At 53.4% G+C, this 27,408-nt stretch overlaps 2 protein-coding genes across 2 annotated transcripts; one reads left to right on the top strand and one right to left on the bottom strand.

The window, feature by feature from the left end:
• The first annotated feature begins 8,856 nt into the window (after window positions 1-8,856).
• NPAS4 (neuronal PAS domain protein 4) lies at window positions 8,857-14,410 on the top strand. The gene is made up of 8 exons (XM_003774083.2): window positions 8,857-9,177; window positions 9,746-9,897; window positions 10,400-10,502; window positions 10,616-10,883; window positions 11,078-11,187; window positions 11,703-11,838; window positions 11,930-13,344; window positions 13,663-14,410. The coding sequence occupies exons 1-8, from the start codon at window positions 9,003-9,005 to the stop codon at window positions 13,689-13,691; spliced, it is 2,388 nt and encodes a 795-aa protein (XP_003774131.1). The 5' UTR covers window positions 8,857-9,002; the 3' UTR covers window positions 13,692-14,410.
• A 1,358-nt stretch (window positions 14,411-15,768) lies between these two features.
• MRPL11 (mitochondrial ribosomal protein L11) lies at window positions 15,769-17,861 on the bottom strand. The gene is made up of 5 exons (XM_031941697.1): window positions 17,586-17,861; window positions 16,828-16,923; window positions 16,483-16,576; window positions 16,192-16,351; window positions 15,769-16,012 (listed from the first exon to the last, which is right to left on the bottom strand). Exons 1-5 carry the CDS (start codon window positions 17,706-17,708, stop codon window positions 15,904-15,906), a joined length of 582 nt encoding a protein of 193 aa, XP_031797557.1. The 5' UTR covers window positions 17,709-17,861; the 3' UTR covers window positions 15,769-15,903.
• Between the last annotated feature and the right edge of the window lie 9,547 nt (window positions 17,862-27,408).

Below are 27,408 nucleotides of genomic sequence, written 5' to 3'. Positions count from 1 at the left end.
GGGGTTCGGGACGTTTCATGGAGGAGGTGGACTGGAAAGATTGGGTAGGACTTTGACAGGTGAAGAGGGGGAGGAAAGACATGGGAAGAGCGTGAGCAAGGGCGCGGAGGCGGGATTACACGATCCTATTTAAAGACTGGAGACATCCCGGCTTTCCTAGGAAACTCAGCCCAGTGTTTACTGCCTTTGCAGTCTGGAGGGGGTTCCTTCCACAAACCCAGTCCCTCCTCCACAAATCTCAGTCTGTGTCCTCTCATGCCATCCAAGGTGGGGATGGAAGACTGGCCGGCATCACCGGTGGAGCTGCTTCTGCAGAAGCCCCTTAAAACTGGTTTAAAAGTGGTAAAGCTAGTACCGCCAGCCCCGGGCCGGCTAGGAAACTGAGGCCCAGAGGTGGGGGAGCGGCTTGCTGGTCAGTGTTGCCAGCAGGATTCTTTGCCCCTCTCCTCGGTCCTGGCTCAGAACCATCATCCCGCCCTCCCTGGTCTCTGGGCCTCTGAACAAGCTTTTCCCTCTGAGTGGGATTCACTTGCCCCCCACATCCCCCCGGTGTTGCCTGATCTCCTTCCCCCTCCCAGGATTATTTGGTTCATGTTCTGTGTGTACTTACCGTGCACTTACCTCAGTGGAATGTAAGCTCCTTGAGGGCAGGAATCGCCGCTGGTCTCAGCTTTATGTCCCCAATGCCCAGATTGTTGAATAAATGAATGAATGAGCAGATGGCCCACTTTTCTTTTCATTTCCCCCCAGAATGACTGCTGCTTGAGCTCTGTGGCCGTTTCCTTGGCTCGTGTGGCCTGCTATGAGTTCTCCTGATCTTGTTTCCTGCCATCCTTGAGTCCCGGTAACTGTTTCTCAGTCTAGGTTTGGGGTCAGAGGTCTCCCTCTGGGAAAGGGCACGCTATAGAGAGCCCATTTCTCCGACATCACAAGAAGTCCAGCCTCCAAGGTTGCCCACCTACCCCAGGCTCAGAATCAACTCCAAGCCATCCTCAAAGCCCTAGAAGGGAATCAATAAAATAAGGAATCCAGACCTAGTCTCTGGCGGACCAAGAGGGGCAAAATCTCAGTGCCCATCTGTTTGCGATTGTCCCCCAAACCCTCTTCTAAATTAATGTGTCTGATAAGTGGCTCCCTGACTGTTGCTTGGAACCCTCCAATGGTCAGGCTTTCTTTCTCCTTCCTTCCTCGCCTTCTGATCTAGTTCATTGTATTTTAGAACAGTTTGGATTAGTAGGAAGGTTTTCCGGAATCCATTCTCAGTCTGTCTGCCTGCAAGCTCCCCATTTCTCCTTATTCTGCCCTCTGGGGCCCAGCAGAACAAGTCTGATCTCTTTTGCATGATGCTCATGGCCACAACCCCACGGGCCAGATCCCCTCCTTCCCCCATTGTATAAACCGGTCCAATCCTTGTGATGATTGGAGACCAGCCACGTCATATTCCTCTTTACCTGCAGCTTTTCATTGTCTTTTCTAAAACATGGGTCTCACTGGACCCAGGACCACACACGTGGCCCGACAATCAGGCCGTCTCTTCTATGATGTACTTCTAAAATCTGATTTTTTTGGAGATCCTTTGTTTTTCCATTGCCTTCATCTCCGAATTTATACCTTCCTGGCTCCTCTATGCAATAATAGCCGTGTCTTGTAATAAAGATTTCAAAAGAAAAAGGAAACAAAAGCAACTCAACCAAAATAATCCACATATTGACTGTCTTACAGTAGATGCAATATTCCAACCCACCCCTTTCCGCCCCTTCCTGTGCCTCCCACTGCAGCCTCAGTTCTTGGGGAAAGGAGGGACTTCCAGCTCAAACCTAGTTCCTTATGATTTACTTGGCTCCTCATTTCTCCAGGAAGCCTCTTCTGAACATCTCATCGATCGCCTTCCTCTGCTCTCCCAGAGTCCCAAGTCTTAGTTCCATGCACTCTGACCCTTAGAAACACACCTATTATATGAGGGTTCTCAGTCTTGCCTCCTCCAACTTCGGCTTCCTAGAGGTGCAGTTATGCTGACACTTCTGCCTCACTAGGCCCAGGAAGATTATTTGGACTCGACTCCCATTGGGCTCATTCTTGCCCCCCCGCTAGGTGGGAAGGCTGTCCAGTCAGACTTCTCTGTGTGACTTGTATCTGGTGGGGGTGATGGGAAAAACATGGCGTCTGAAGTCCAAGAACCTGATTTACTCATCCATTCCTCATCGGAAAACCGTGGGGTTAGACTTCATTTGCAGCTTTCAGCCCATTTCTCAGACCTAGAAAGCCAATCCACTGACTGCCTCTTCATCCTTTGGAATTTAGCCCCCAGCCCTCCTCCAAGCCTTGCCTGGTCAACGCCAGCCAAGTCTTCATCTGTAGATGTTTGAAGTCGGTGGAGAAAGCGCTTGTGTGTCTGTTAACCCATTTTGTGAGCCCGTCTTCTCCCCCCATTAAACTATACGATCACTGAGGACAGAAAGCCTCCTATTCTGCATTTCTGGTTTTCCCGGAACAGCCATCGTGGCTCTGTCCACAGCAGGAGTTATCTGTCTGACCGTCCTCTTGAGGAAATTTGTTTTCACATCTCGAAATCACCCCCAAATCCCCAAGTCATGGACCAGAAGATAACAAGTCCAAATCTCCCTCCCTCCAGAGGGGTGGGCCGGGGTATGGTGGCTGTTCATTGGCCGAGCCTCTGTGTGTTGCCATGGAAACAGGAGGCGGAGAAACCCTCCTGTAGAGAGATGCTGCTGAGCATCTCCCTGCACCTCGGAAGGCCCTGGCCTGTACACGGGTTGTGAGGGGAGCACTGCATGAGAAGTGGAGGACAGTAAGTTGCCACCTCTATTTATCTGCCTTTCCCATCCATGGCTGCATCTTTCAGAGCAATTTCAAGATGCAGGAGGAAGAAATGACTCTTCCTCACCTTGCCCTCAACCAGAGCAAGGAAGCTGAGAGAAGGTATGGCCTGGCAACAGCCAAAGCATCTGCTGCCAGACAGTGCCCTTCTATTTGTGAGGAAGAGGAAACCATGGGAGAAATCCCCATGTGATGAATTATATACAACTTTCACATGGGAAAAGTCCTTAGAACCTAAAACATAAAATGCCAGAATGGAAGGGACCTTACAAGACATAATGTAAAGTGGGAGAGCTGGGAAGGAGCCCAAAACATAAAGTATCGCACCCTAAGAACGTTTTGTGTAGACTTTCAGACCTAGGAGGTGCCTTAGAACATAGAGCATAGGATGCTATGGTGGGAACACACAATACAGAATGCTACAGAGCTGGGAGAACGAGCCTGACAGAGCTGGGAGGGTCTTTATACCATAGAAGGGCAGAGCTGGAAGGAGCCTTGAAGGACAAAGTATGAGGCACCTAGAACAAATACCACAGAGCTGAAGGGATCTTAGAAATGATGTAGCCCGACATCTTTCATTTACAGAGCAGGAAACTGAAGACCCCGAGAGCCCTAACACTTTCTCAAGGTACCCTGGTAAATTCAGGGCTCCAAATCCAGGTCTCCAGGACATCACTCTTTCCATTATTCTACCATTTTGCTAAAAGGCAACTGACCCACATCAATCACCCTGGTGGCCACCTCTAGGCAGAGATGGCTAATCCCTGGGGTCGTTGTATTTCCCTGGCTAGCTTCATCTCTGTACTTGGGACAAATTGTCTTGAAAGCTACCCAGCCTCAGGAGCTCGCCCTCCCCAGCATATCCTGGAGCGATGAAGCCGTCCAGTTGGCTATTCGTGGCCAGAGCTACAATATGATTCTCTGGGTTCCAGTCCAGGGTGATCCCATTTCTGTAGTGAGCCAAGACCAGGAGCAAAGCAGGGATTTCGAGCCATCAAAGCATTTGGCAGGAAAAGCTGAGCTCACACTTGAAAGTGATGTGGATTCAGTGGCTCCCGGCCAGCTTTGGTCTAGAGCTTTCTGGGTATTGGGGTTAGCTTTGGCCCTCTTGAGAGCCATCACCTACATTCAGAGCTTCCATGGGTCTTGAGGTGAACCACACGGCCAGTACTGGACCGACCTTCTAGCTCTGGCCCGGCCTCATTTGCAGGGAGTTTAGGGTATGGTGGCTCTTTCTGGAGCCTTCCAGTCTGCCATCTGACCCATCTCAAATCTCAGTCGGAGCTGGGCCTCTTGGACTTGTGTTCGGTTTCTCTTGGATGCCAAAGGATGCCAGGAGGTTACCCCCCCCAGGAGGGGCACAGTTAGTCAGGCTCTAATACCTCCCCAGGGATGTTTTGACTCTTCAAGACTCCAGGAAACCTTAAGGCTTCCATAGAGAGATCATCGCTGTCTAGAGAAGAAGATTACCACCCTACCTCCATTTCTCCCAGAGAGGGTCTGCCTGGCCGATGCCCCTGAAAGTGACTGGCCCCCGTTCTTCCCCCTTTCCCTATAAGGTGGTCAGGGAGAGATGGGGAGGTCTTCCCCCAGGAACCCTCCAAAACCATTCAAGGCAGGAGCCAGGCACTGCATGGCCTGTTCTGGCTATAAAAAGCCCTTTTTGGGGAAAAAAATCATAAAGGAAGAAACCAGCCAATCCCTCCCCGATGCCATCACCTCTTCTTGGTGAATTTTCGGGGAAGGAGTGGGCGGGTTGCCATGGCAACAGATGCGAGCTCGGCTCCGTAAAGAAGGAACCTTGATATTTTTTTTCTTTCTCTCTCTTGGTTTTGTGTATGTGTGTGTGTATGTGTGTGCACACTCCGCGGATTTTTTTTAGATCTAAAGAAACCCCTCCTCTCCCTGCAGCACCCCAAATATGGAGTGGTGGAAAACCACTCACTCCTGCAAGGCCAGAGAACATTCGGGAGGGCTCCAGGAGGGAGGGAAGCCCCCTTCCCTAGCGTGGGGGGGCCCTCCCTCCCCCCAAAGGGGTGCATGCACTGGGGAATGGGCGCTTCCCAGAGGGCTGATGGCTAATTGTAGAAATGGGATGGGGGGAGAGTGGAACTGGGGAAGGGGCTGAAGGAAAGGCCTGGTGTGCAGGGGGGGTGATAAAGGAACATGGAAGATGGAGCCGGGGGGGGGGGGCGGGCGAGAGAAACCGGGCTTGCAACTGCAAGGACATTTTACATAAACAGAGTCAGACCGACAGAGCCAGACAGATAGAGCCACATTTGCAGAAGCACACAGAGATCCCCAGACAGCTCCCCACACAGCGAGCTGCAGGTCTGCGGAGACAGACCAGACCCTGGAAAAGCAATACAGAGACACAGGCAGGCCCACGGAAAACTACAGAGTTCCACATACACGGACGCAGCAATCTACACGGCCCCCCACAAAGAGAGTGGCCAGACCTGCACACAGACATGGAGTCCCCAAAGTGGATGCACAGAGATGCATGTAAACACACGCAGGGCCCAAAATGGCTCCGTGCATGGCCAAGCACACATTCACATGCGTGCCCCCCTCGCCCAGCTCCCACATCTCCATGGCATCTACATATTCCCCTATGTCAGCACCAAGAGGCTTGGTGGGTACGTGCAGACGTGTTTGTTTGTGCTATTTGTGTCTGCAGCTCAAGCGCTGAGCCTTCCTTCCTCCTGGATCTTGCTTTTCCTCTCTCGTTCCTTTCTCCTAAGAGCTTCCTTTCCTACTGGTCTCCTCACCCCTCTTTTCCCAGAAAAACTGGGGTCCCCGCTCCTCAGCTTGCCTAGACCGAAGGCTTCCATCCCTCAGTCCATCCAGTGCTCTCCCTCCCAGCCCAGGAATGGGGGTGACTCAGCTGGGGCCAGGATGACTCACTGCGACAGTATTTTTAGCTCCGGCCAGGAGCTCTCTAGCAGTGCCAGCCGCCCCCCTCCTCCTGCCTGCTATTTCTGAACCGTCACTGGTGATATAAATAGCTCCTCTCCCACGGCCTGAAGCTGCTTCCAGGTTATTTTTGGTTCTCAGAAGTTAAAAATAACTCGACGAAGGTGGGAGGCTGGGGGGCTGGGGGCCAGCCTGGGAAGGAGGGAGCTCGGGGTAACTAGATCTTCTTGCCTTGAACTAAAGTTGACTAGGTTGGTTCTACCTCTCCCCCAACACACACACGCACACGGCTCTCTCGGGACCTATTGCCCTCCCAGACTCGGACATCCCACTCTCCCTATCCCACTTCCTTACTTCCCTTCCAGAATCCAGATATCCTGCCCCCCCCCCGCCCCCAGTCCCCAAGTTTGACAGGCTGCAGAGGGAGATTCCCTGAAGGTGGTGGATTTCCTAGTGTTTACAAGGTGGTGTGGGGGAAGGAGGCAGAGGCAGGAGGCTTGGATGGGGGCAGCCAGGAGGGGGAGCTGCACAGACAGAAAGGCAAGTACCTAATTACAGAGAAATAGGTAGAAATGTAGCAGGAAAGGTGAACGGGTCCTGGAGCTCACCGGCTTTTTAGACTGGTTTCCTCAGAGAGAGCTGAGGGATCTTCAGCACCATGGAGAGCGGCAATGAGTCTCCTTCAGTGATCCTGCCAAATAACACTGATTGGGAAGCTGGGGGCTGAGGGACATTTCCTTCCGCCATGAAACAAGTCCTAGACTGTCCCCCCACTTCTCCCATCGTGTTTCTAGGCACATCTGGAGGGGAAAGCAGGACAAAAGGGGGACAGTGAGATCAGTTAGGAGAAGAGGCTGAAGCTGACAGAGGTCATGCAGAAAGAGGGAGATAGAGGGGGCAAAAATAGGTTGGGGTCACAGAGACACCAAATTTGCAGCGAGCCTCCCACCTTCCAGCCAAACACTGAGATGTAGAGACAGAGACAAAAAGACAGAAGTATCACACTCCCCACCCCCACCCCCAATGGCCTTCCGCCCCTGACAGCCCCTGACAGCCCCACTGGAGAAGAAAGAGGGACAGAGGTGCCGATGAAGGCCTCAGGGAAAATGTAGAAAAGGACGAGAAACTTTCATTGGAACCCAGGATTCCTTAGGTTCACCCAGAGATGGCCCCTGCTTCTTTGTACAACCCCTTCCCCCGTATATGCTCCCATGAGGCACTACTGAGCAGTACTCTTGCCTCACTCCCCAAATTCCCATTTTCAGAATGGGTTTCCAGACTTGGATTTGCTCTTCATCAAACATCAGAGTTTACATCCCTCCCCCCCCACCAAGAGATCTGAAAGCTACCTATGTCTAGACTCTCAGGCTACTTCCTCTTCCCCCACTTCCCAGGGAGCGGGTCCAGCATAAGCATCCTGACCTCCTCTTCCTTTCCGGATCTAGGGGAACCAACACCTCCACCCTCCCAGGCCCCTGGGGACAGGACCGATTTCACCTGCAGTGGGAGATACTGTGGTCTTCCTCATTCACCTCCACCCGGGACAGGGTCTTGCAGGGAGGGACAGAGATGGAGACAAAGCAAAGCTAAGACAGAGGTAGAAGGAGGGACCCAGACAAATAGAGATAAAAGAGTCAGAAAAAGCAAATTGAATATGACAGATACCAACTAATACAGAGAAACTGAGTGAGAAAAGGCCCAAAGGAGAGACAGGATCATCTCTCGAGACAGAGACAGTACTGGGGGGGCGGGGGCTTGAGAAAGAAATGGAAGACAGAGCCAGAGCCAGAGACTCAGGCCAGGGGGATGAGATCAGAAGCAGAGAGGAGTGAGCTGGAGAGAGCTGGGAAAGGCTGGAGGGTTGGGGGGCTGTCTGGAAGCCAGGCGGACAGACAGACAGCGAGGAGTGGGACAAGTTGCGAGCAGGGAGCGCTCCCAGGGAGAACGGGGGCTCCTTTCTTTGCGCCTCGCCCCCAGAGGCCCAGCCGCTTGGGAAAGGGGGCGGGGGAGCTTTAAAAGCCGAGAGCTGAAGCACACAGGCCCCGCCCCGCCTGCCGCGCCAGGAGGTTTCCTGCCCTAATATGGAGTTGGGATTCCCCCAGCCCCGCCCCCGCCCCCCGCCCCCGGCCCAGTGAGGCAAGGGGAGGGTGAGGGAGGGGAGGAGAAGGGCGCAAAGACGCCGAGACTGAAGCTGGGGGAAGGGGGGGATTCCTCCGGGTGGGGGAGGAGGGGCCAGCACCGACTGGGGCCCGGGATGCTTGGGTCCCAGCTCCGAACCTCGAGGGTTCTTTCTTGTGCCTCAGTCCCATTTTTCCTCCATACCCCCGGGAACTTGTTTCGCTCTATCCAAGGGCTGGGGACCCTCGGCGTCCAGGGGGCCGGAGAAAAACGGGGGGAGGGGGAGTGCAAAGAGAAACAGTCCCGTTCGTCAATCAGTGCACGGGCCCCTTGGGGCGGGGCCTAGGGAAGGGGCTCTGAGAAGCGGCCTCCAGGAGGCGCCAGAGAGCAGGGGGGAATTCCTGCTCCGGGCGAGCGAGACCCTGCATCCCCCACCCCCTTCCCCTCCCGGGAGGCTGCCTGGGGCCGGGCCGGGGCTGGGGGGGCCGCCGCGCGGACTCTGGGATCTGGGAGAGCGTCCTCTGGCCCCCGAGGCCGAGAGCAGCCGAGCCCCGGACCGGAGCGTGGGATCAGGATCGGCGTTGGGGGCAGGGGGGCAGGGGGCCGAGGGGGGCTCGCGCGGCTGCCCGCATGGCCCTGGCTCGGTTTCCCGCAGGCCCCGCGCTCCAGAAGCCCCGGCCTGGCTCCCGCACGGCGGCGCCGCGCCTGGGCTCCGTCCCCTCCAGGCTCGGCCCCCTCCTTCTCTTCTCTTCTCCCCCTGCACCACCCCCCGCAATCCCCCCTCCCTCTCTCGTTCCACGTCATGCGGATGACGTCGGAGGCCGGGGAGGGAGGAGGAGCGGGGGCCCCCCCGGCCGGCAGCTCCCCGTGCAGCCTGCTTGGCCCGGCCCCCCGCTCCTCCCGCCCCCCCTCCCCGTCCCTGAATCGCGCCCCCCACGCCCGGCTGGGGCTATATAAAGCGGAGCGAGCCGGGCGAGGGGGGCAGAGCTGCCGCTCGGAGCCGAGAGAGGGAGAGAGAGAGAGACCGAGAGAGACGGGGGAGAGAGAGGAGGAAGAAGCCGGAGAAGGCGCGTCGGGGCGGGTACCCAGGTGGCCGAGGCGCCCGGGCGCGAGCTCCGCCGCCAGCAGCCATGTACCGCTCCACCAAGGGCGCTTCCAAGGCGCGGCGGGACCAGATCAACGCGGAGATCCGGAGCCTCAAGGAGCTGCTGCCGCTGGCCGAAGCGGACAAGGTGCGGCTCTCGTACCTGCACATCATGTCGCTAGCCTGCATCTACACCCGCAAGGGAGTCTTCTTCGCCGGAGGTGAGCGAGCCGGGGCTTGCGGAGACTCTGGGGCCCCGGAGCCGGAGCTCCAGGGAGCCCAGGCTGGGAGACGAGGAGACCGTTCGGGGGGAGCCGAGCAGGGAAGGCAGCGGAGCGCCAGACTTTCTCCTTGGCTCCCTGGAGCCTTCCTCGGTGTCAGCACCCTGGACAGGGAAGCGCCGCCGCTCCAACCTCCCGGCCACCGGGCGCATCCCGGCGGGAGCTAGAGCTCGGCTTGGGAGCCGGGGCTCTGTCCGAGGTTCTGACGCTGCCGACAGCGCTCGGTCTTGGGGGTCTGCGCGCGGAACCGGGAAGCTGGGCTGCGGTTGCTGTCCGCGGTCCTTAAGCCTGCCCGCCCGAGCTGGCTCTCCCTGGCTGGGGCATCCCCGAATCCAATCAACAGGTCCCTCGGCCAAGAGATCGGGGAGTGGGGTCAACAGGTGGGCGCGACTCCCGGGGCTGATCCACTGGGATCCCCATCGCAGCTCGCTTCTCCCTCCAGCTAGCGTCTCCTCGTCTCCCGGAGCGTCCCTCCCGACTCACCCTCTCTCTCTCTCTCTCCCAGCAGGCGCCCCTCTGACTGGCCCAGCCGGGCTGCTCTCGGCGCAGGAGCTGGAAGACATCGTGGCGGCGCTGCCCGGGTTCCTGCTCATGTTTACGGCCGAGGGGAAGCTCCTCTATCTGTCCGACAGCGTGAGCGAGCACTTGGGCCATTCCATGGTGAGTGCCTTCGGGGACCCGGGCGCAAGGAGGTCCCACGGGGAAAGCCCTTCCCGGGCCAGGGCAAACCTAGGACAGCTGGGGCAGGGAAGCGAGGGAGCATCCATTTGCAACATTCAGAGACTGGGAAATGGGATAATGCAGCTGAGAGAGAAGGGGAGCTTGAGTCAGACGCCAGGGGCTAGTTAGTGGTACGTGACTTCGGTAAATGCAGAACTCCGCCTCTCGGGGCCAGGGTATCCACACCTTTGCCCGGAAGGCTTGGGCTGACCGAGCCTGCGGGTCCTTTCCAGTTGTATGCTCTCGCTCCATTCTGAGTGGTACCCATGGCAATTACGTGCATCCATGGGACATGGGGTCGAGTGCCGGGACTTAAGGAACTGGGAAGCCATAGCAGAGCATCACAGAGGAACTGAGGTTCCTGGCAGCCCCGAATGGCTGGGGGCCGTGCTCGGGCTCTTCCTCCATACGCTGATGGCCTTTCTTCCCCCCTTCTCCACAGGTGGATCTGGTTGCCCAGGGTGACAGCATCTATGATATCATTGATCCCGCTGACCACCTCACTGTCCGCCAGCAGCTGACTCTGCCCTCCCTGCCTGACACCGGTGAGTACTTTCCTCTTGTTCTTTGCCTTCTCTTTCCTTGGCAAAGACTTCTTCCTTAAGCTTTTCCTCTACAATGTCACCCACTCACCCCACGACTCCCTTCTCTCACTCAGAACGCCTTTTCCGATGCCGATTCAATACTTCCAAGTCCCTGAGGCGCCAGAGCGCGGGCAACAAGCTCGTGCTCATCCGGGGCCGTTTCCATCCTCACCCCCCTGGAGCCTACTGGGCGGGGAACCCCGTCTTCACGGCCTTCTGCGCCCCTCTCGATCCCCGAGCCCGCCCTGGACCAGGCTGCGGCCCCGGGCTGGCCTCCATCTTCTTGGCCGTGTTCCAGAGCCGCCACGCCAAGGACCTCGCCCTGCTGGATGTCTCCGAGAGGTGAGTTTGTCCTGCCTGGCACATCTGCCCTCCAGGGATCATGGGAGAAGCAGGGGGTTGAAGGAGTAGAAGGCTGGGCTGTAGCAAAAGGAGTTGGCGTCCGGGAGGGAGCAAGCCGGGGTTCAAGGGCTCAGGACACTTGGGTGTCAGGATGGGGGAGCAGAAAGCTGACCTCCTGCCTTTGCCCTCCCTAGTGTCCTAGTCTACCTGGGCTTTGAGCGCAGCGAGCTGGTCTGTAAATCATGGTATGGACTTCTGCACCCTGAGGACCTGGCCCACGCCTCGGCCCAGCACTACCGCCTGTGTGAGTGTCCCAGTGCATCCATGGGGCAATAGCAGACAGAGGGAGGCAGGGCCAGGATCTATCAGGGGCCAAGATAAGCTCAAGGGGGGAGGACCAGGTCAAGGTCCCAGAGAGCCTTAGCAGGGAGCCCCCAAGGAAAGGCAGTGTGGTACAGCGGAGAGTGCTGGATTTGGAGTCAGAGGCTGGGACTTGAGGTCCACGGCCTCCAGTTACACCCATGTGCCCTCGGCCTGGTGACTCCGGACCTCGGCTTCCCCGCCTTGCAGAATGACACCTCGATTGGTGACTGCGAAAGTCCCCTCTGACCCCAAATCTGTCAGCCCGGGACCTCACGTGGCGGGTTCCCGGCTGCCCTGGGAATTAGAATTCCAGGAACGGGGTGTGTATAGGGGAAGGAGTTGAGCGCAAGCCCCCGGAGAGGTAGGCGAGCTCTAGGGTTAGAGTGGGCCCTTAGGGTGCTGGGTGGGACAGTGGCCAGCGGGCACCGGGCTAACCTTGGGCTCCTCTTCCCCTAGTGGCTGACGGTGGTGATGTTCAGGCGGAAATGGTAGTGAGGCTGCAGGCCAAGGCCGGAGGCTGGGTATGGATCTACTCCCTGATGCACCCCGAGGGCTCCGATGGCCCCATCACTGCCAACAACTACCCGATCAGGTGAGCTGGAGTCCCAGATCTGGGAGGGGGTAAGGGGGGGCCGCCTGCTGTCAGGACGGGCTCCTCACCCCGCTTCTCTCCGTCCCCCCAGCGACTCGGAAGCCTGGAGCCTTCGCCAGCAGCTCAGCTCTGAAGACGCCCATCTGGCCTACGTCCTGGGCACCACGGCTGCGCCGGCTGCATTCCCGGGCAGCCTCCTCTCCCCGGCCCAGTGTGCGAGCCCCGACCCGACCTTCCCCCCGGCCTTTGGGGGTCCCCGAAGCACCATCTTCCCCACTGGCCCGGAACTGGCGCCCATTCCCTCCGGAGAGCAGCTGTTGCAGCCCCCCAAGGAGATGGACTTCAGTTACCTGGCCTTCCCCCCGCGCCCCGAGTCCACCTTCCAAGGGGACCTGTGCAAGGACTTTGTGTGCACCCCGCCGTACACGCCCCACCAGCCCGGGGGCTGCGCCTTCCTCTTCGGCCTCCAGGAGCCCTTCCAGCCCCACCTCCCCGCGCCTTCCGGCTCCGGCACGGAGCAGCTGCCGCCCGGCGCCGGCATCTTCCCCGAGCAGCTGACCCCCAGCAGCGCCACGTTCCCCGAGCTGGCGGGCCCCGTTCCGGGCCAGCTGACGGACACCCCGGCCCAGACCTACGAAGACCAGCTGCCTCCCTGCGGCCCGGCTTTCCCGGAGCAGTTGCTGCCCGGCGCCGCCACCTTCCAGGAGCAGCTGGCCAGCCCCGGCCAAGCCCAGCTGACCCCGCCCAGCACGGCTTTCCCGACTCACACGGCCAGCCCCGGCCGGACCTTCCCGGAGCAGCAGAGCCCGACCCCCAGCAAGCCCTACTTCCCCCAAGAAGGCTGCAGTTTTCTCTATGAGAAGTTGCCTCCCAGCCCTAACAGTCCTGGTAATGGGGACTGCACCCTCCTGGCTCTGGCCCAGCTGCGGGGGCCGCTCTCCGTGGACGTGCCCCTGGTGCCCGACGGCCTGCTGACCCCAGAGGCCTCCCCGGTCAAGCAGAGTTTCTTCCATTACTCGGAAAAGGAGAGGAATGAGCTCGACCGCCTCATTCGGCAGATCAGCCAGCTGGCCCGGGGCCTGGACTGCCCCTTCCCGGCGGAGCCCGGGGCGGAGGGGCTCGAGCCCCTGGGCCAGGCCCTCTCCTTCCCGGGGGCTGGTCCCCCGCTGTTCGGCCTGGACCCGAAGTCCTGGAAGAGCCAGGACCTGGCTTTCTTGGATGCCCCCGAGGCCCCGTTCCTGGAAGAGAAGTCCCCAGAAGACATCTTCATGGGCCTCTCCGCCCCGGCGCCCCAGGGGGACTGGGGCCCGGGGGGTCCTGAGACCTCGGGCCCAGGGGGGGTCCCGTCGCCCTGCACCGACCTGTCCCCGGAAGACCACAGCTTCCTGGAGGACCTGGCCACCTACGAACCCGACTTTGAGACAGGTGTCTCAGCGTTCCCCTGTGATGGATGTACCGATGAGTTGTATCAACTCCAGAGTCAAGTTCAAGACAGCTTCCATGATGGTGAGTGTGAGCCGAGAGACCCCCGAGCCTGGCCCCTGGGAACGGGAGGGGGGGAGATGGGGAAACCGAGGCCGGCGGCCCCATCCCAACTAACGGAACCCTCGGTGCGGGCCCTGGCGGGGGAACCGGGTAGGGAGGGGTCTCCCGCCTTTCTCCACCAGGAGTTCTAACTTGTAACTCGCAGACGGGATGGGGGAGCCCAGCTCCCACCGAACGGGGCTCCATGAATCCTTGTCAGCATCTCGGGGCTCACAGGGGTGGGAGGGTGCGGCCCGAGCCCGAGCTCTCTGACCCCGTGTCTCGTTTTCTCTTTCCCAGATGGAAGTGGAGGGGAACCAACGTTCTGAATAAGTCTGTGACTTAACGTCGTCGAGTATGGCATATTGTCATCATGGAGTGGAGATGTTCTCCACCGCCCCGGAACTTCCGTGCGCTCCTCGGGGGCTCGGAGGGGATGCGTCCGATCCCTCCCACCCTGGAGGATGGGAAGGGGGGAGGAGGGGTGGTGGGAAGAAGGGGAAGGGGATTTATTTTTAGAATCAAGAGACTTTGAGCAATCCTAGTTTCCATCTCAATCTGTATTCACTCGTAGTGAGTTTCCTTGAATGGGATTCCATACAGAGAATGGGGGAGTCACCGCTTCCCTTCCATGCTGCCCGAGGCCTGGGGGGACTTCTCCACCCCCGGGGCCTCGGCCCCGGGCTCCCGTGGGGGAAAAGGCCGGCCCCGAGCCAGCCCACGCCCCGTGGGGGCCCTTGACACTCACGTAGAATTGTCTACACTCCAGTAACAGGATTTCAATTCCTCTGCACTCGCCGCCAGCGCGGCTCTCCTGTGACTTTTGCGCCCTGCGCCTGGGGTGGGGGGCGTGAAGCGACTCTATCGTTTCTTTCCGATGCAGGAAGACAGATCTGCCGTCACGCCGTGTGTGAGTGCGTGTGCACGCGAGCATGCGTGTGTGTGTGTGCCCGAGCGCGCCCGTGTGCGTGCGGGCAGGCGGGCCCCGGGCCCCCGTGCAGTGAAACTCGTGGTGCTGTGTCGACTTTGTAACCAACTTTATAATAAAGTCCGGTTCGCCTTTTTTGTAGCCCTCGTGTTGTTTGCTGATGGAGGGGGGGGAGCCCAAGCCGACGGACTGGGCTCAGATCTGGGGCCCCGGAGTCCTTCCCCCAGGCTGAGGTGGGGCTGGGGGGGGGCAGCTGCAGACAAGGAGAGCTGAAGAGCTGGGGTCTGGCTTTCTCGCTCCCCTGATCTCGTGGTCCCAAAGCCCCCATCGGGTCCCCAAATTACCTCGGACAAGTCCCCGCCTTGAGCGAGCCTCAGCTGCCATCTGCCCCGGGGGGGGGGAGGAGGAGGAAGGATTAGGACGCTTCGACGAGCTTTGGGGACATCGGGGAGCGCTAACCATGCCCTGGTTGAGCGCTGAGCCCAGCACTGGGCCCACAAGGGGCAAAGGGCCAGAGATGGGCCCTCTCAGCAGCCAAAGGCTGCCCGGCACCCTCGGTCCAGGGGCCGAAACCTGGGACCTTCCTCGCTCCAGAATACTCAAGTTCTAAGGCCTTCGGCCTCAGAGCAGGCGCCTTAATTCCCTGAGCACTTGGGGTGGGGGGGTGGGGGTGGAGACTTTCCCAAATGGAGGCTCTGGCGAGCTCCGGCTACGAATCCAGGACTCCAAGGCCTCCCTCCGGGCCCTGCCCAGAAGCCTCCTCCCCGTGTCCAAGCCACCAAACTGACAGAGAGGCCCCGGGGCCCCCCGCTGGAGACCACGTCCTTTCTGCCTCTGGGAAGGGGAAGGATAGTCCCGACTGAGCAGCAGGGAGAGACCCCGGGGGGAGGAGGGGAAGCTGCTGACCTTCCAGTCTGAGACAGCGCAGCTTGGCCCTCCCCCTGATCCTGGGTGGGGGAGGAGAAGCCCCTGATTCACAGCCCAAGTTCCCCCAATTCTAAACCCTTCTTAGAGGGAGAAGCCCCCAGACTCCTCTCCCCCATGGCCCTCCAGCAGCACTCAGAAGCCCAGGGTCCGGTGCTGGCAAAGCCAGCGGGCATCTCAGGAGACCCCATCTGCCCATGCAGCTGGGCTCGGGGGCCTCCATGGCCCCTCCTTCAGCTCTGCCCAGACACAGTCCTGGCACTGAGACACGGGGCCAGAGCCCCCGCTGGGTCCCCAGGGAGAAGCACTGGGTCTCCCACCCAGGGCCAATATTCTTTCTGTGCCCCTCAATGGGCCTTAGAGAAGGCAGATGAGCCCTGGGGGCACAGGCAGTGTGGGGGGGGGGGCACAGCTGCCAGGGTCCCATCCCCCAGGGACACAGCCAGAGTGGAGCAGCCCCGGGGATTTCCTGCCCCTGGGCTCAGGGCCCTTTTGCCCACACCTTCGTCCCATCATCCCCTGAGCAGCAGAGGGACAAGCGGAACAACGTGACAAACGATGCAATATTTATTGGGGTTTCATCCCTTTAAATTAGAGTCGGACACGACACAGACAGAACAGGGCCCGGGCGCCCCTCGGCCCCTCGGTGCGGGCAGTCGGAGCCCCGGGTGCAGCGGGGGAGGCCGGGCTCACTTCTTGGCCGCCTCCACCTTGGCGGCTTCGGCGTCGGCGAGGGCCTGTGCGGCCAGGAACTGGGCCCGCTCCTCCTGGAAGGCCGCCAGCTCCTCGGCGCTGAGGCTGCGGGGAGGAAGAGGAAGGTCAGCGGCCCCGGGCCTGGGGGTCAGGCCTCTGACAGCCCCCTGCTCCTGAAAGAACCGAGCACGGGCCTGCACACCCCGAGTCCTCCCAGCAGCCCCGCACTGGGCTCACACTCACAGGATCCAGGGCTCCGGCCCCTCCCCCCCAACCCCACTCACTCCTTCACCACGCGGATGCCCAGCGAGCGGGCGCTACCAATGATGGAACGGACGACGGAGGACAGGGGGACGTCCTGCAGAGCGAAGGCCTTGTCCTGAGCCTTCACTCGGGCGATCTCGTACACGTGCTTCAAGGAGATGAGCCCGGCCACCTCGTGCCCTGGAAGGGAGGGAGCTGCCTCAGCCGTCGCCCCCAGGGGCCTGCCCCCTCCCCACCCCCAGGGGCCTGCCCCCTCCCCCCAAGGACCTCTCCCCACTCCCAGAGGCCTGACCCTCTCCCCTCCCCCCAACCTGTGCGCCTGGCCCCCTTTTCTATGCCGGCGGCCGCCTTCAGAAAGTAGGAGATGGTGGGCTGACTGATCTTGAGCTCGAACGTCCGATCGGGCTGGAGAGGAGAGAAGGAGCCAGAGTGGGGGTCACCCCCTGCCGGGGGTGGGGTGGGGGGTGGGGAGGAGCAGCTGTGCAAACCTGGGCGAGCCCAGGGATCTGGGGGGGGGGCGGGGGCAGGGACCCAGGGCCAGGGGTGGGGAGGAAGCGGCCCCAGTGGGGACAGAGGAGACTGGGTCAGAGCCAGGGGCGGGGGGAGGGGGGGGAAGGGCTGCACCGAACACCCCTAAGTGGGCCCGGGCCCCCCACCTTCACGATGATCTTGGTGGGCAGGGGGATGCCCTCTTTGATGTCCTTGGTCTTCTCGTTGAACTCCTTGCAGAACTGGCTGATGGCCAGGCCTTGCTGCGGGAGAAGGGGCGCCAGAGCGGTCAGGGACCACCGACTCCCCTCCCTCACCCCGGGGCCCGGGCCGCCCCCCTCTGGACAGCAGACAGCCCCATCCCCAGCCACCCGCCACAACTGGCAGGGCTTGGGGGCCACTGGCACCATGGGATCACCCCCAGTCCCCAAGGGAGAAGACGTCCCTTCCTATCAGTACAAGGAGGGTCCCTTCCAGCTCCAGACCCGGGAGCCCAAGGGGCTTCACCCTCCCCCCCCATTATACAGGCAGGAGACACCCCAGGGGCCGGGGAGGGGGCAGCCCGGGGAGGGCCTCAGGTTGGAGTTCCCTGGAAAGTTTGCCGATCTGCAGAGTGGGCGCAATGCCCAGCCGGGGTGCGTGACAAATTATCATGTCATTGTTGTCAAACGTCACGCCAGAGGGTCGCAAGCTATAAGTTGGAGGCGGTTCTCGAACCCGCGACCTCAGACTCAGCTGGACCAGCGGGGGGGGGGGGGGGGGGGGGAGGAGGAAGAAGAGGGATTCGAGAGTTCATTCCCCAGGTGCATGCGCGGTGCCCGCCTCGGGCAACACGCTGCCTCTGCGCATGCGCAGCACCCCCTAACTCGCACGCCCCCGCATTCCCCGCCACGCATGCGCACCCCAGCCTGACTCCCTCTACTACCTGACCCAGGATCGGTCCTAGAGGCGGCCCGGGCATCGCTTGGCCCGCGCGGACGATGGACCGGATGACGCCGCTGCCCTCGAACTTCCGAACGGAGCGCGTGGCCCGACTGAGCTTCGACATGGCGCGGACTGTGGGGCGTGACCAAGGGCAGAAGAGGAAGGAAGAGCGGGAGTCTGGCCCGAGTCCGCCCGCTCTCACCGCTCTCACGAGCCAAACATGGGCGCCACCATATTGGGTTAAAGGTCACGGGTCCTCGCGGAGCGCTTTGGTTGCTTCCCTTTCACCGCAATCGCAAGAAAGGATTAGGGAAAGGGGAAGCAGACACACATCCGTGGAAGGCTGGGGGTTGCCGCCTCTCGTCCGCCATTCACAGACGAGGAAAGATTGCAAAAAAGCTCTTTTTTTTCCACAGGCCATAGTGAAGGCAGCTGTGAGAGAGGGGCCTAATGTCCCGAAGAGCATCTTGGAACATGTAGTTTCAAATCAAGCTCTTGCTTCTTGAGGCAGAAATTACGCCGTGCTTTGGCGCCATCCTGTGGTTTCGAGGCAGCAGAACACATTTTTGCAGCTTTCAACTCCCCTCGGAGTCTGCGCTTCCCCCCAAAAAAGTCACCACCTCCTAGACTGAAGCACCCCAGGCAAAAAATGATCTCCCTTGTAAAATGATCTTAATTAGTGTTAACCCCAATCCACGCAGTGGAGGAGCCCCGGTCCTGGAATCAGGAGGATCTGAGTTCAAATCTGGCCTCAGACTCTTAATACTTACAAGCTGTATGATCCTGGGCAAGTCACTTAACCCCAGTTGTCTCCAAAAAAAAAAAGAATCATAATATGTAAAGTACTTTACAAACCTTTAATAATATAAATGAATAAATAAATGATAATATAAGTAAATGAAATAAATAAAAATAGAAGCATGTGTATTTTACAAACTTTTAATAGTATAAATAAATAAATAAACGATAATTAAATAAATGATATAAACAAATCACATAAATAAAAATAGAATCATGTATTTTACAAACTTTTAATAATAGAAATAAATAATCGATAATTAAATGAAGTAAACAAATCATATAAATAAATAAAATTTAATATTATAAATAATATAAATAGAACTTTAAGCTATTGCAATTCATAGAAACCTAGGATATAGAGCTGCAAGCTGATCTCAGAAATAACATTCATTTCCCGCTTCTCAGCCTTTGCGCAAGCGGTTTCCTGTGCCTATAATTCTTTTTCTTCTTTCCTCTGCTTCTTAGAATTCTGAGTTGGGTTCTACCTAATGCCCCCCTCCGACATGCGACTTCTGGTTCCCTCCCTTCCAGGCCTCCCCCTCAAAACTGCCTCCTTTGTCTCTATTTTGTTTGGGTTCCTATGTGTGCGCAGTATATAGAGAGGAGAGGTTAAGGAAGATCCTCATTCCCTTCTGCTTGGTCCCACTTATCTGTCTCCCCTTTTTTCTTTTTCCCTCCTGATCATCCCCTTTTCTGCCCCTTTTCTCTAGAGAAGTAATTTGGGGCAAGTAGGTGACAGAGTGGATACTCTGATGAAATTAGGGAGATCGAAGTTCAAATTCAACGGCAGACATTTACTACCTGTGTCACTTGCCTGGCAAGTCATTTAGCCCCTGCTTGCCTCAATTTCCCATCTGTAAAAATGGCTAGAAAATGCAAATCCCACCCTCCCTCCCAGGATTGTTATGAAATAATACTTGGAGAGGACTTGGCAAACCTTGGAGTGCCACATAAAAATTAGTTATTATTAATCAGTCATACCCTCTTACAACAATCATTTCTCTTTTAGCTTAGGGACAACATAATGGCTCTCATGTTCCTGTGATGTCCTGTACAATTTTTATGCAGTTTATATTTGTGGGTTTTTTTTTTCCCTGAGGCAATTAGGGTTAAGTGACTTGCACAGGGTCATACAGTCTCTGAGACTGGATTTGAACTCAGGATCCCCTGACCCCAGGGCTCTAGCCACTGCACCATCTAGCTGCCCCTATGCATGTTTTAAAATCTTGCAACAATTCTTTTTTTTTAGCTTTTTATTTTCAAAACACATGCATATAGATAGTTTTCAATATTCACCCCTGCAAAACTTTGTGTTCCAAAATTTTTCCTGCCTTTCCCCCACCCTAGAAGCAAGCAATCCAATATAGTTTTAACATGTGCAATTCTTCTAAATATATTTTCACATTTATCGTGCTGCACAAGAAAAATCAGATTGGGGCAGCTAGGTGGTGCAGTGGATAGAGCACCAGCCCTGAAGTCAGGAAGACCTGAGTTCAAATCTGGTCTCAGACACTTAACACTTCCTAGCTGTGTGACTCTGGGCAAGTCACTTAACCCCAATTGCCTCAGCAAAAAGAAAAAAAAGAAAAAAAAAAGGAAGAAAGAAAGAAAAAGAAAAAAAAGAAAAATCAAATCAAAAGGGGGGGAAAATGAGAAATTAAATTAAACAAAAAACACAACAACAACAACAACAAAAGGTGAAAATATTATGTTCTGATCCACCCTGAGTCCCCACAATCCCTGCTCTGGATGCAGATGGCTTTCTCCATCACAAGTCTATTGTTATGCAGTTCTTAACAGTCAGAACGTCAATAATAATCCACGATCTTAGAGCCCCCAGTCAGGAAAATTCCTAACATTCAGACAGAGGTTTGACTCTTCCCTAATTTGGATTTGGAATTTCCAGCTGCCTTCTGGTCTCCTTAGATTTGAGGCAAAATCAGTGTATAGGAAGTGCTTAGGCAGTAGAAGTAAGGAGAATAAGTTACAGAACCGATTACTGGCCAGGCACAGGGAGGGAACCTGGAGAAAGAGTGACCTTTTAAAATATCCCTTGATAGAGGTGATTGTAACCAGCAGCTTCCTTCTGAATTCTCTACTTTCAATTATCTGCTGGATTCACAGGCCCACCTCTTGTCGATTTTCTCCTGTGAGCTTTTGTTTCTATGATGCGGGTTCCAACTCTGTTCCTTAAGTTCTAAGTGAGGCAGAAGATAATGTTCATTGCTACTGATAACTTTGCACAGTCCCGGCTACTTCCTTTCAGTCAACTTTCTCTTCTAGACATCATGTGTCCTTTTAAAAAAACTCCCAGTCTCGGGGCAGCTAAGTGGCGCAGTGGATAGAGCACCAGCCCTGAAGTCAAGAGGATCTGAGTTCAAATTTGGTCTCAGACACTTAAGACCCCCCTAGCTGTATGACCCTGGGTAAGTCACTTAACCTCAACTGCCTCAGCAAAAACAAAAACAAATTTAAAAACTCCCAGTCTTGATTCAAATTGGTCTTCTGACTCAATTACTGAACTAGTAGTACAGATTGAAAGAGAATGCTTATCCCTCCAAACTACAAATCCTAGAAGGCCATTCAATGATCAAACTCTATTTCATATCTTTTACAATATACACCTCATAATATGTGATAGATAAATCTTCTTTCACTGGATTGATTAACCTTAGCCCAATCAAAAGCAAACACTTGGAAACTGAAGCAAGGAAGGGTTAAATAGTCATTCAAAGTCACCTGTCTGATAAGGGAGAATCACAAGGTGGTGTGACTCTGGAGATCAATCCCAGGAGCTCCCGATTCACACAATTACAGAACCGAAGAGAACGAGACATTGGAGACCATCTACTCGAACCCATATGGAGTGACCGTCGTGCTTAGAGTCAGGATCTGGGCTAAAATCCCATGATCTTGGGAAAGTCCTTCACGGCCCCTTTCAAATCCTTGGTTTTTCTCATTTACAAAGTGGGAGGATTTGCTCGATTATGGAAAGCGGTGCCATATGGGGAAGGAATCAGCCCAACCATGTACTATAGGAACTCTGACAAAGCAAATAATGTTTTCACCTGTGATTTCATTGGAAAACACATGTAGTTCTTGGGTGTGGGACACACACACACACACACACACACAGTTGGGGCTCTGAGCAGCTGCTATAGGGTGTCCAAGCCACCAGGGGGTACCCAAAGCTCGCAGTGCTCACCAGGGCTGTGCAAACTGAGTAGGCTGAGGCAGCCACCTTCCCACTTCCCAGCTCTCCTCATCTCTGGGTTCAATTTGAAATCTAATGGTGTGAATAATTCCCTAAAAAGTCCTCACTTTCCACAGACCAGCCTCCACCCCCCAGTTCAGCTCAGCTCCCCCCAATTTCTTTCCTTAGCACTTAGCTTACAATATTTACTCAAACAGAATCCAGTAATGTGGTCAGCAGCCCTGGCAGCTCCAATTACCCTGATAACGTCACAGAAGCTCTGGGTTCCTAATGCTTCCCACCATCTTTTCTATATCTAGGGTGGCTAGCAGATGCACAATGCACCAAGCGATACATCTGGAAACCGGAAGACCTGAATTCAAATCCAGCCTCAGATACTTTTAGCTGTGTGACCCTGGGCAAGTCCCTTCACCCTTTGTGCCTCAGTTTCCTCATCTGTAAAATGAGCTGGAGAAGATGTCAAACTCATTCAGGATTTCTATCAAGGAAACCCCAAATGGGGTCACCAAGAGTGAAACATCAAACAACAGCAAAGAATTCAGAGAAGGGGAAGGTTTATATGGAATCAGGAAAGCAATAGATCAATTAATTATAACACTATAAATAGAAAGAACCAAGAAAGAGCAACTGACCCAGTGAATCAGCATAATGACTCAACGTGGCCCTGGAGAAGAATGATCGAATTTATCTCCCTCCTTTCTTTCTAGAGGATGGGGAGGGACCCTGGATGTGGAATATCAGAAAGAGCTGATTGAGACTTCCAAAAAAGCTTTTAATAAGAGCTTTGCAGGTCATGGATTATCCTCTTTTTATGTTTTACTTTATAGATGGAAATACTCATTTTATTCAAGTTAACGAGCATTTAATAAGGGTTTACTGTGGGCCAGACTCTAAGAGACAAAAAGGATCCCTGCTCTCAACAGCTGCCCTTGATAGCAGCAGACGCGCCCCCTTGTGGCTCCCCCAGCCCAGCTTCTCGTTTCTACTTTACTTTGTGATGCAAGATCCAGAAAATGAAGAGCAACGAACAGCTCCTGCCGGGAGTAAGAGAAGGGGCCCCTTTTCCTTACTCTCATAGCCATAGATTGCTGGGCCTGGAGTCAGGCTGACTCATCTTCCCGACTTCAAATGTGGCCTCAGACACTTCCTAGCAAGTCACCTCACTCTGTTTGCCTCAGTTTCCCCATCTGTCCAATGCTCTGGAGAAGGAAATGGTCAACCCCTCCGGCATCTTTGCCAAGAAAATCCCAGAGAGGTTCACGAAGAGTCGGACACTGCTCCACAAAGCTGATACATATTTCCCCCCAAAGTCTTAATGATGGTTCTTTATATTTTTATATAGAAACATTTCCAGTTCCCATTTGGAGAATTGTTTTCCTCTGTGTTATAGAACCCTCAGCTTCTTTGAAAGCTTCTGTTCAGGGGCCCAGAGCCGGAAGTCCACGGATGCAACAAGACTTTATCCCAGCCTGTCTGTCTCTGGAGGGGCACTGCCTTCTGGGGGAGGATGTGCTTCTTTCCCATCAGCCTCTGCTCCCCGGCCTTGACTCATGGCTTATCCCAGAGCAACAGACAGTGTAACTGCCCAGAGGGCACTGCCCCCAAGAGTTCTATCATCCTCCTGTCCTTCTCCCTACTACACTCCATCCCGTGTCTGGGGGAGTCCACCCTCTGGCCAGACATGGTTACATTTACATTCAGAAAGTGCTCTCTCCTACTTCCTGCTCTTGTATCTCAGCTCTCCTGGGGCCTTCCTCCCACAGCCACAGTAACTGAAGGCTTTCCCGATTTCCTTTGTGACTGATTACTATCCTCTTCTTCCTCCCATTTTCCGGTAGAATACATGACCCGAACATAAGGACTCCTCTCATCAGAAAAATAACAATAAAAAGAGAATGAGATCGGGTACCAGCCACCACTAAGGCAAGGGGAGAATTCTCAGCCAAGGAAGAGAAGGGGAACTTATCAAAGCTCAAATGGATCTTTTGGCCAATAACAGCTTTTCTCCAGTGTCCACTCCTGCTTCCCGTTTTCTTTGACACATCACATAAAGTCATCTTTATTTTTCAAGCAATCATATGATCTCAGAGCAAGAAAATGACTTAGAATAAAAGTAGGAAGCAGCAGGAGTAAGAGGTCGTATGTAGGAAGAGAAAGAAGAAAGACTGCTAAGAAATTGTTCTATATATTTTGTTGCTTGCTGATATCAAAGCAGTTTTCTCTTCCCACCTTCCACCCTGTGAAGGGCTTATCTGTGAACTTTGACGTATTAAAGAGACAAGAATTGGCCCGCTATGTCAGACTCGGGATCTGAGTATTAACTACATGAAATTTCAAAGTATTTGCACAAAGAAAAATCAATAGACGATTAGAAGAAAAGTAATAGAGAGGGAAAATATGTCAAATGTGACTGAGAATCAGCAATCATTCATTTAACCATCAAAAATTATTCATCATTAAAATTACTGGTACTCAAATTTTTATGTCCAAAATACTCAGGGAATGAATTCAAGTCTATGATTCCAAGATCCATTTGCCAATATACAAATGGTCAAAGGCTACGTGTACTTTTTTTTAAATTATAGCTTTTTATATACAAAACATGTGCCTGGGTAATTTTTCAGCATTGATCCTTACAAAACCTTCTGTTCAACTTTTCCCCTCCTTCCCCCCTCCCGCTTTCCTAGATGGCATATTTAAAATATATGTTAAATATGATATACATATACGTAATTTTTTTTAATTTTCAAAACATATGTATAAATAATTTTCAACATTTACCCTTGCAAACCCCTTTGTTCCAATTTTTTTTCTCCCTCCTTTCCCTCTACCCCCTCTCTTAGATGGCAAGTAATCCAATATATGTTAAACATGTGTGATTCTTCTATACCTATTTCCACAATTATTCTGCATTAAAAAAATCTGATCAAAAAGAAAAAAAATGAGAAAGAAAACAAAATGCAAACAAACAACAACAGCAAAGTGAAAACACTATGTTGTGATCCACACTCAGTCCCGCAGTCTCTCTCTGGCTGCAGATGGCTCTCTCCATCACAAGACTTTTGAGTCTAGATTTGGGGTACCTAAATGAGATTAGGGTTTAGTTGAGGTCATAGCGATCTAGTGTTTGACAAACCCAAAGATCCTAACTATTGGGATAAGAATTCATTATTTGACAAAAACTGCTGGGATAACTGGAAATGAGTATGGCAGAAATTAGGCATGGACCCACACTTAACACCGTATACCAAGATAAGATCAAAATGGGTCCATGATTTAGACATAAAGAACGAGATTATAAACAAATTAGAGAAACATAGGATAGTTTATCTCTCAGACTTGTGGAGAAGGAAGAAATTTGTGACTAAAGACGAACTAGAGACCATTATTGATCACAAAATAGAAAATTTTGATTACATCAAATTAAAAAGCTTCTGTACAAACAAAACTAATGTAAACAAGATTAGAAGGGAAGCAACAAACTGGGAAAACATCTTCACAGTTAAAGGTTCTGATAAAGGCCTCATTTCCAAAATAAATAGAGAGCTGACTCTAATTTATAAGAAACCAAGCCATTCTTCAATTGACAAATGGTCAAAGGATATGAACAGACAATTCTCAGACGAAGAAATTGAAACTATTTCTAGCCATATGAAAAGATGCTCAAAGTCATTATTCATCAGAGAAATGCAAATTAAGACAACTCTGAGATACCACTACACACCTGTCAGATTGGCTAAGATGACAGGAAAAAATAATGATGATTGTTGGAGGGGATGCGGGAAAACTGGGACACTGATGCATTGTTGGTGGAGTTGTGAACGAATCCAACCATTCTGGAGAGCAATATGGAATTATGCCCCAAAAGTCATCAAACTGTGCATCCCCTTTGATCCAGCAGTGTTACTACTGGGATTATATCCCAAGGAGATTATAAAGAAGGGAAAGGGACCTGTATGTGCCAAAATGTTTGTGGCAGCCCTTTTTGTAGTGGCTAAAAACTGGAAACTGAGTGGATGCCCATTAATTGGAGAATGGTTGGGTAAATTGTGGTATATGAATGTTATGGAATATTATTGTTCTGTAAGAAATGACCAACAGGATGATTTCAGAGAGGCCTGGAGAGACTTACACGAACTGATGCTGAGTGAAATGAGCAGGACCAGGAGATCATTATGTACGTCAACAACAACACTGTATGAGGATGTACTCTGATGGAAGTGGATTTCTTTGAGAAAGAGAAGATCTAACTCAGTTTCTTTTTTTTTTTTTTTTTTGCTGTTTAAATTATTTTTATTTTTATTTTTATTTAATAGCCTTTTATTTACAGGTTCTATGCATGGGTAACTTTACATCATTAACAATTGCCAAACCTCTTGTTCCAATTTTTCACCTCTTACCCCCTCCCCCTCCCCCAGATGGCAGGATGACCAGTAGATGTTAAGTACATTAAAATATAAATTAGATACACAATAAGTATACATGACCAAAACGTTATTTTGCTGTACAAAAAGAATCAGACTCTGAAATATTATACAATTAGCTTGTGAAAGAAATCAAAAATGCAGGTGGGCATAAATATAAGGGATTGGGAATTCAATGTAATGGTTTTTAGTCATCTCCCAGAGTTCTTTCTCTGGGCATAGCTGGTTCAATTCATTACTGCTTCATTGGAAATGATTTGGTTGATCTCGTCTAACTCAGTTTCAATTGATCAGTGATGGACAGAAGCAGCTACACCCAAAGAAAAAACCCGGGGAAATGAGTGTAAACTGTTTGCATTTTTCTTTTTCTTCCCGGGTTATTTCTACCTTCTGAATCCAATTCTCCCTGAGCAACAAGAAAACTGTTTGGATCTGCACACATACATTGTATCTAGGATATACCAGGACATATTCAACATATATAGGACTACTTGCCATCTAGGGGAGGGGGTGGAGGGTGGGAGGGAAAAATCGGAACAGAAGTGAGTGCAAGGGATAATGTTGTAAAAAAATTACCCTGGCATGGATTCTGTCAATAAAAAGTTACTATAATAATAATAAAAAAGAAAGGTTTAGTTGAGGTCTAGTGGCAGATTTGGGGTTCAGGGAGTCAAACAGAGATCCCCTGCAACCCCCCTGGATTCGGTGCAAGGATTCAGTGGTAAATGAGGTCTAGTAGCGGCGCAAGGCCCCCATAAAAGCATTTATTGGCTCGAGAGCTAGATTGATAAAAGAGGTTTATTATTGGGTTTAGAAGTAAGTAGATAGGTGAAGGTAGAGATAAGAAGGGCACTGGACAGAGGGTCCGGGGGACAGAAGGTCCTCACATGGCTAGCATGCTTGGGACCTCTGCAAAGAGTGGGGTCCCCACATCTCCCTTTTACAATGGGAGATTTAGCTCAAGGGGCTTTGGGGTATAGCCCCAAAGTTGGCTCAGATCCAGGTGGGGCTGGGACAGGTCCGGATCTTCTATTGGAATTCTTTTTTTTTTTTTTTTTTTTCTTTTTAATTCTTTTTTTTTTTTTATTATTATTATTATTATTTTTTTTTTATTTAATAGCCTTTTATTTACAGGATATATACATGGGTAACTTTACAGCATTAACAATTGCCAAACCTCTTGTTCCAATTTCTTCTATTGGAATTCAAAGGGACCAGGATTTGTGAGTCAAAGGGTTATTACATTAACTAGGGGGCTTTGGGAATCAAAGATAGGAATCTTTCCTACATTAAGACCATTGGGACTGGCCTGAATTGCCTCGCTGTTGAAAAGAGCCACATCTGTCAGAAGTGATCATCACGCAATCTTGTTGCCGTGTGCAATG

Source organism: Sarcophilus harrisii, chromosome 6 (assembly GCF_902635505.1).
Source record: "Sarcophilus harrisii chromosome 6, mSarHar1.11, whole genome shotgun sequence".
In the NCBI taxonomy this organism is placed as follows: Eukaryota; Metazoa; Chordata; class Mammalia; order Dasyuromorphia; family Dasyuridae; genus Sarcophilus; species Sarcophilus harrisii.
This window is presented reverse-complemented; position numbering and strand designations above follow the sequence as displayed.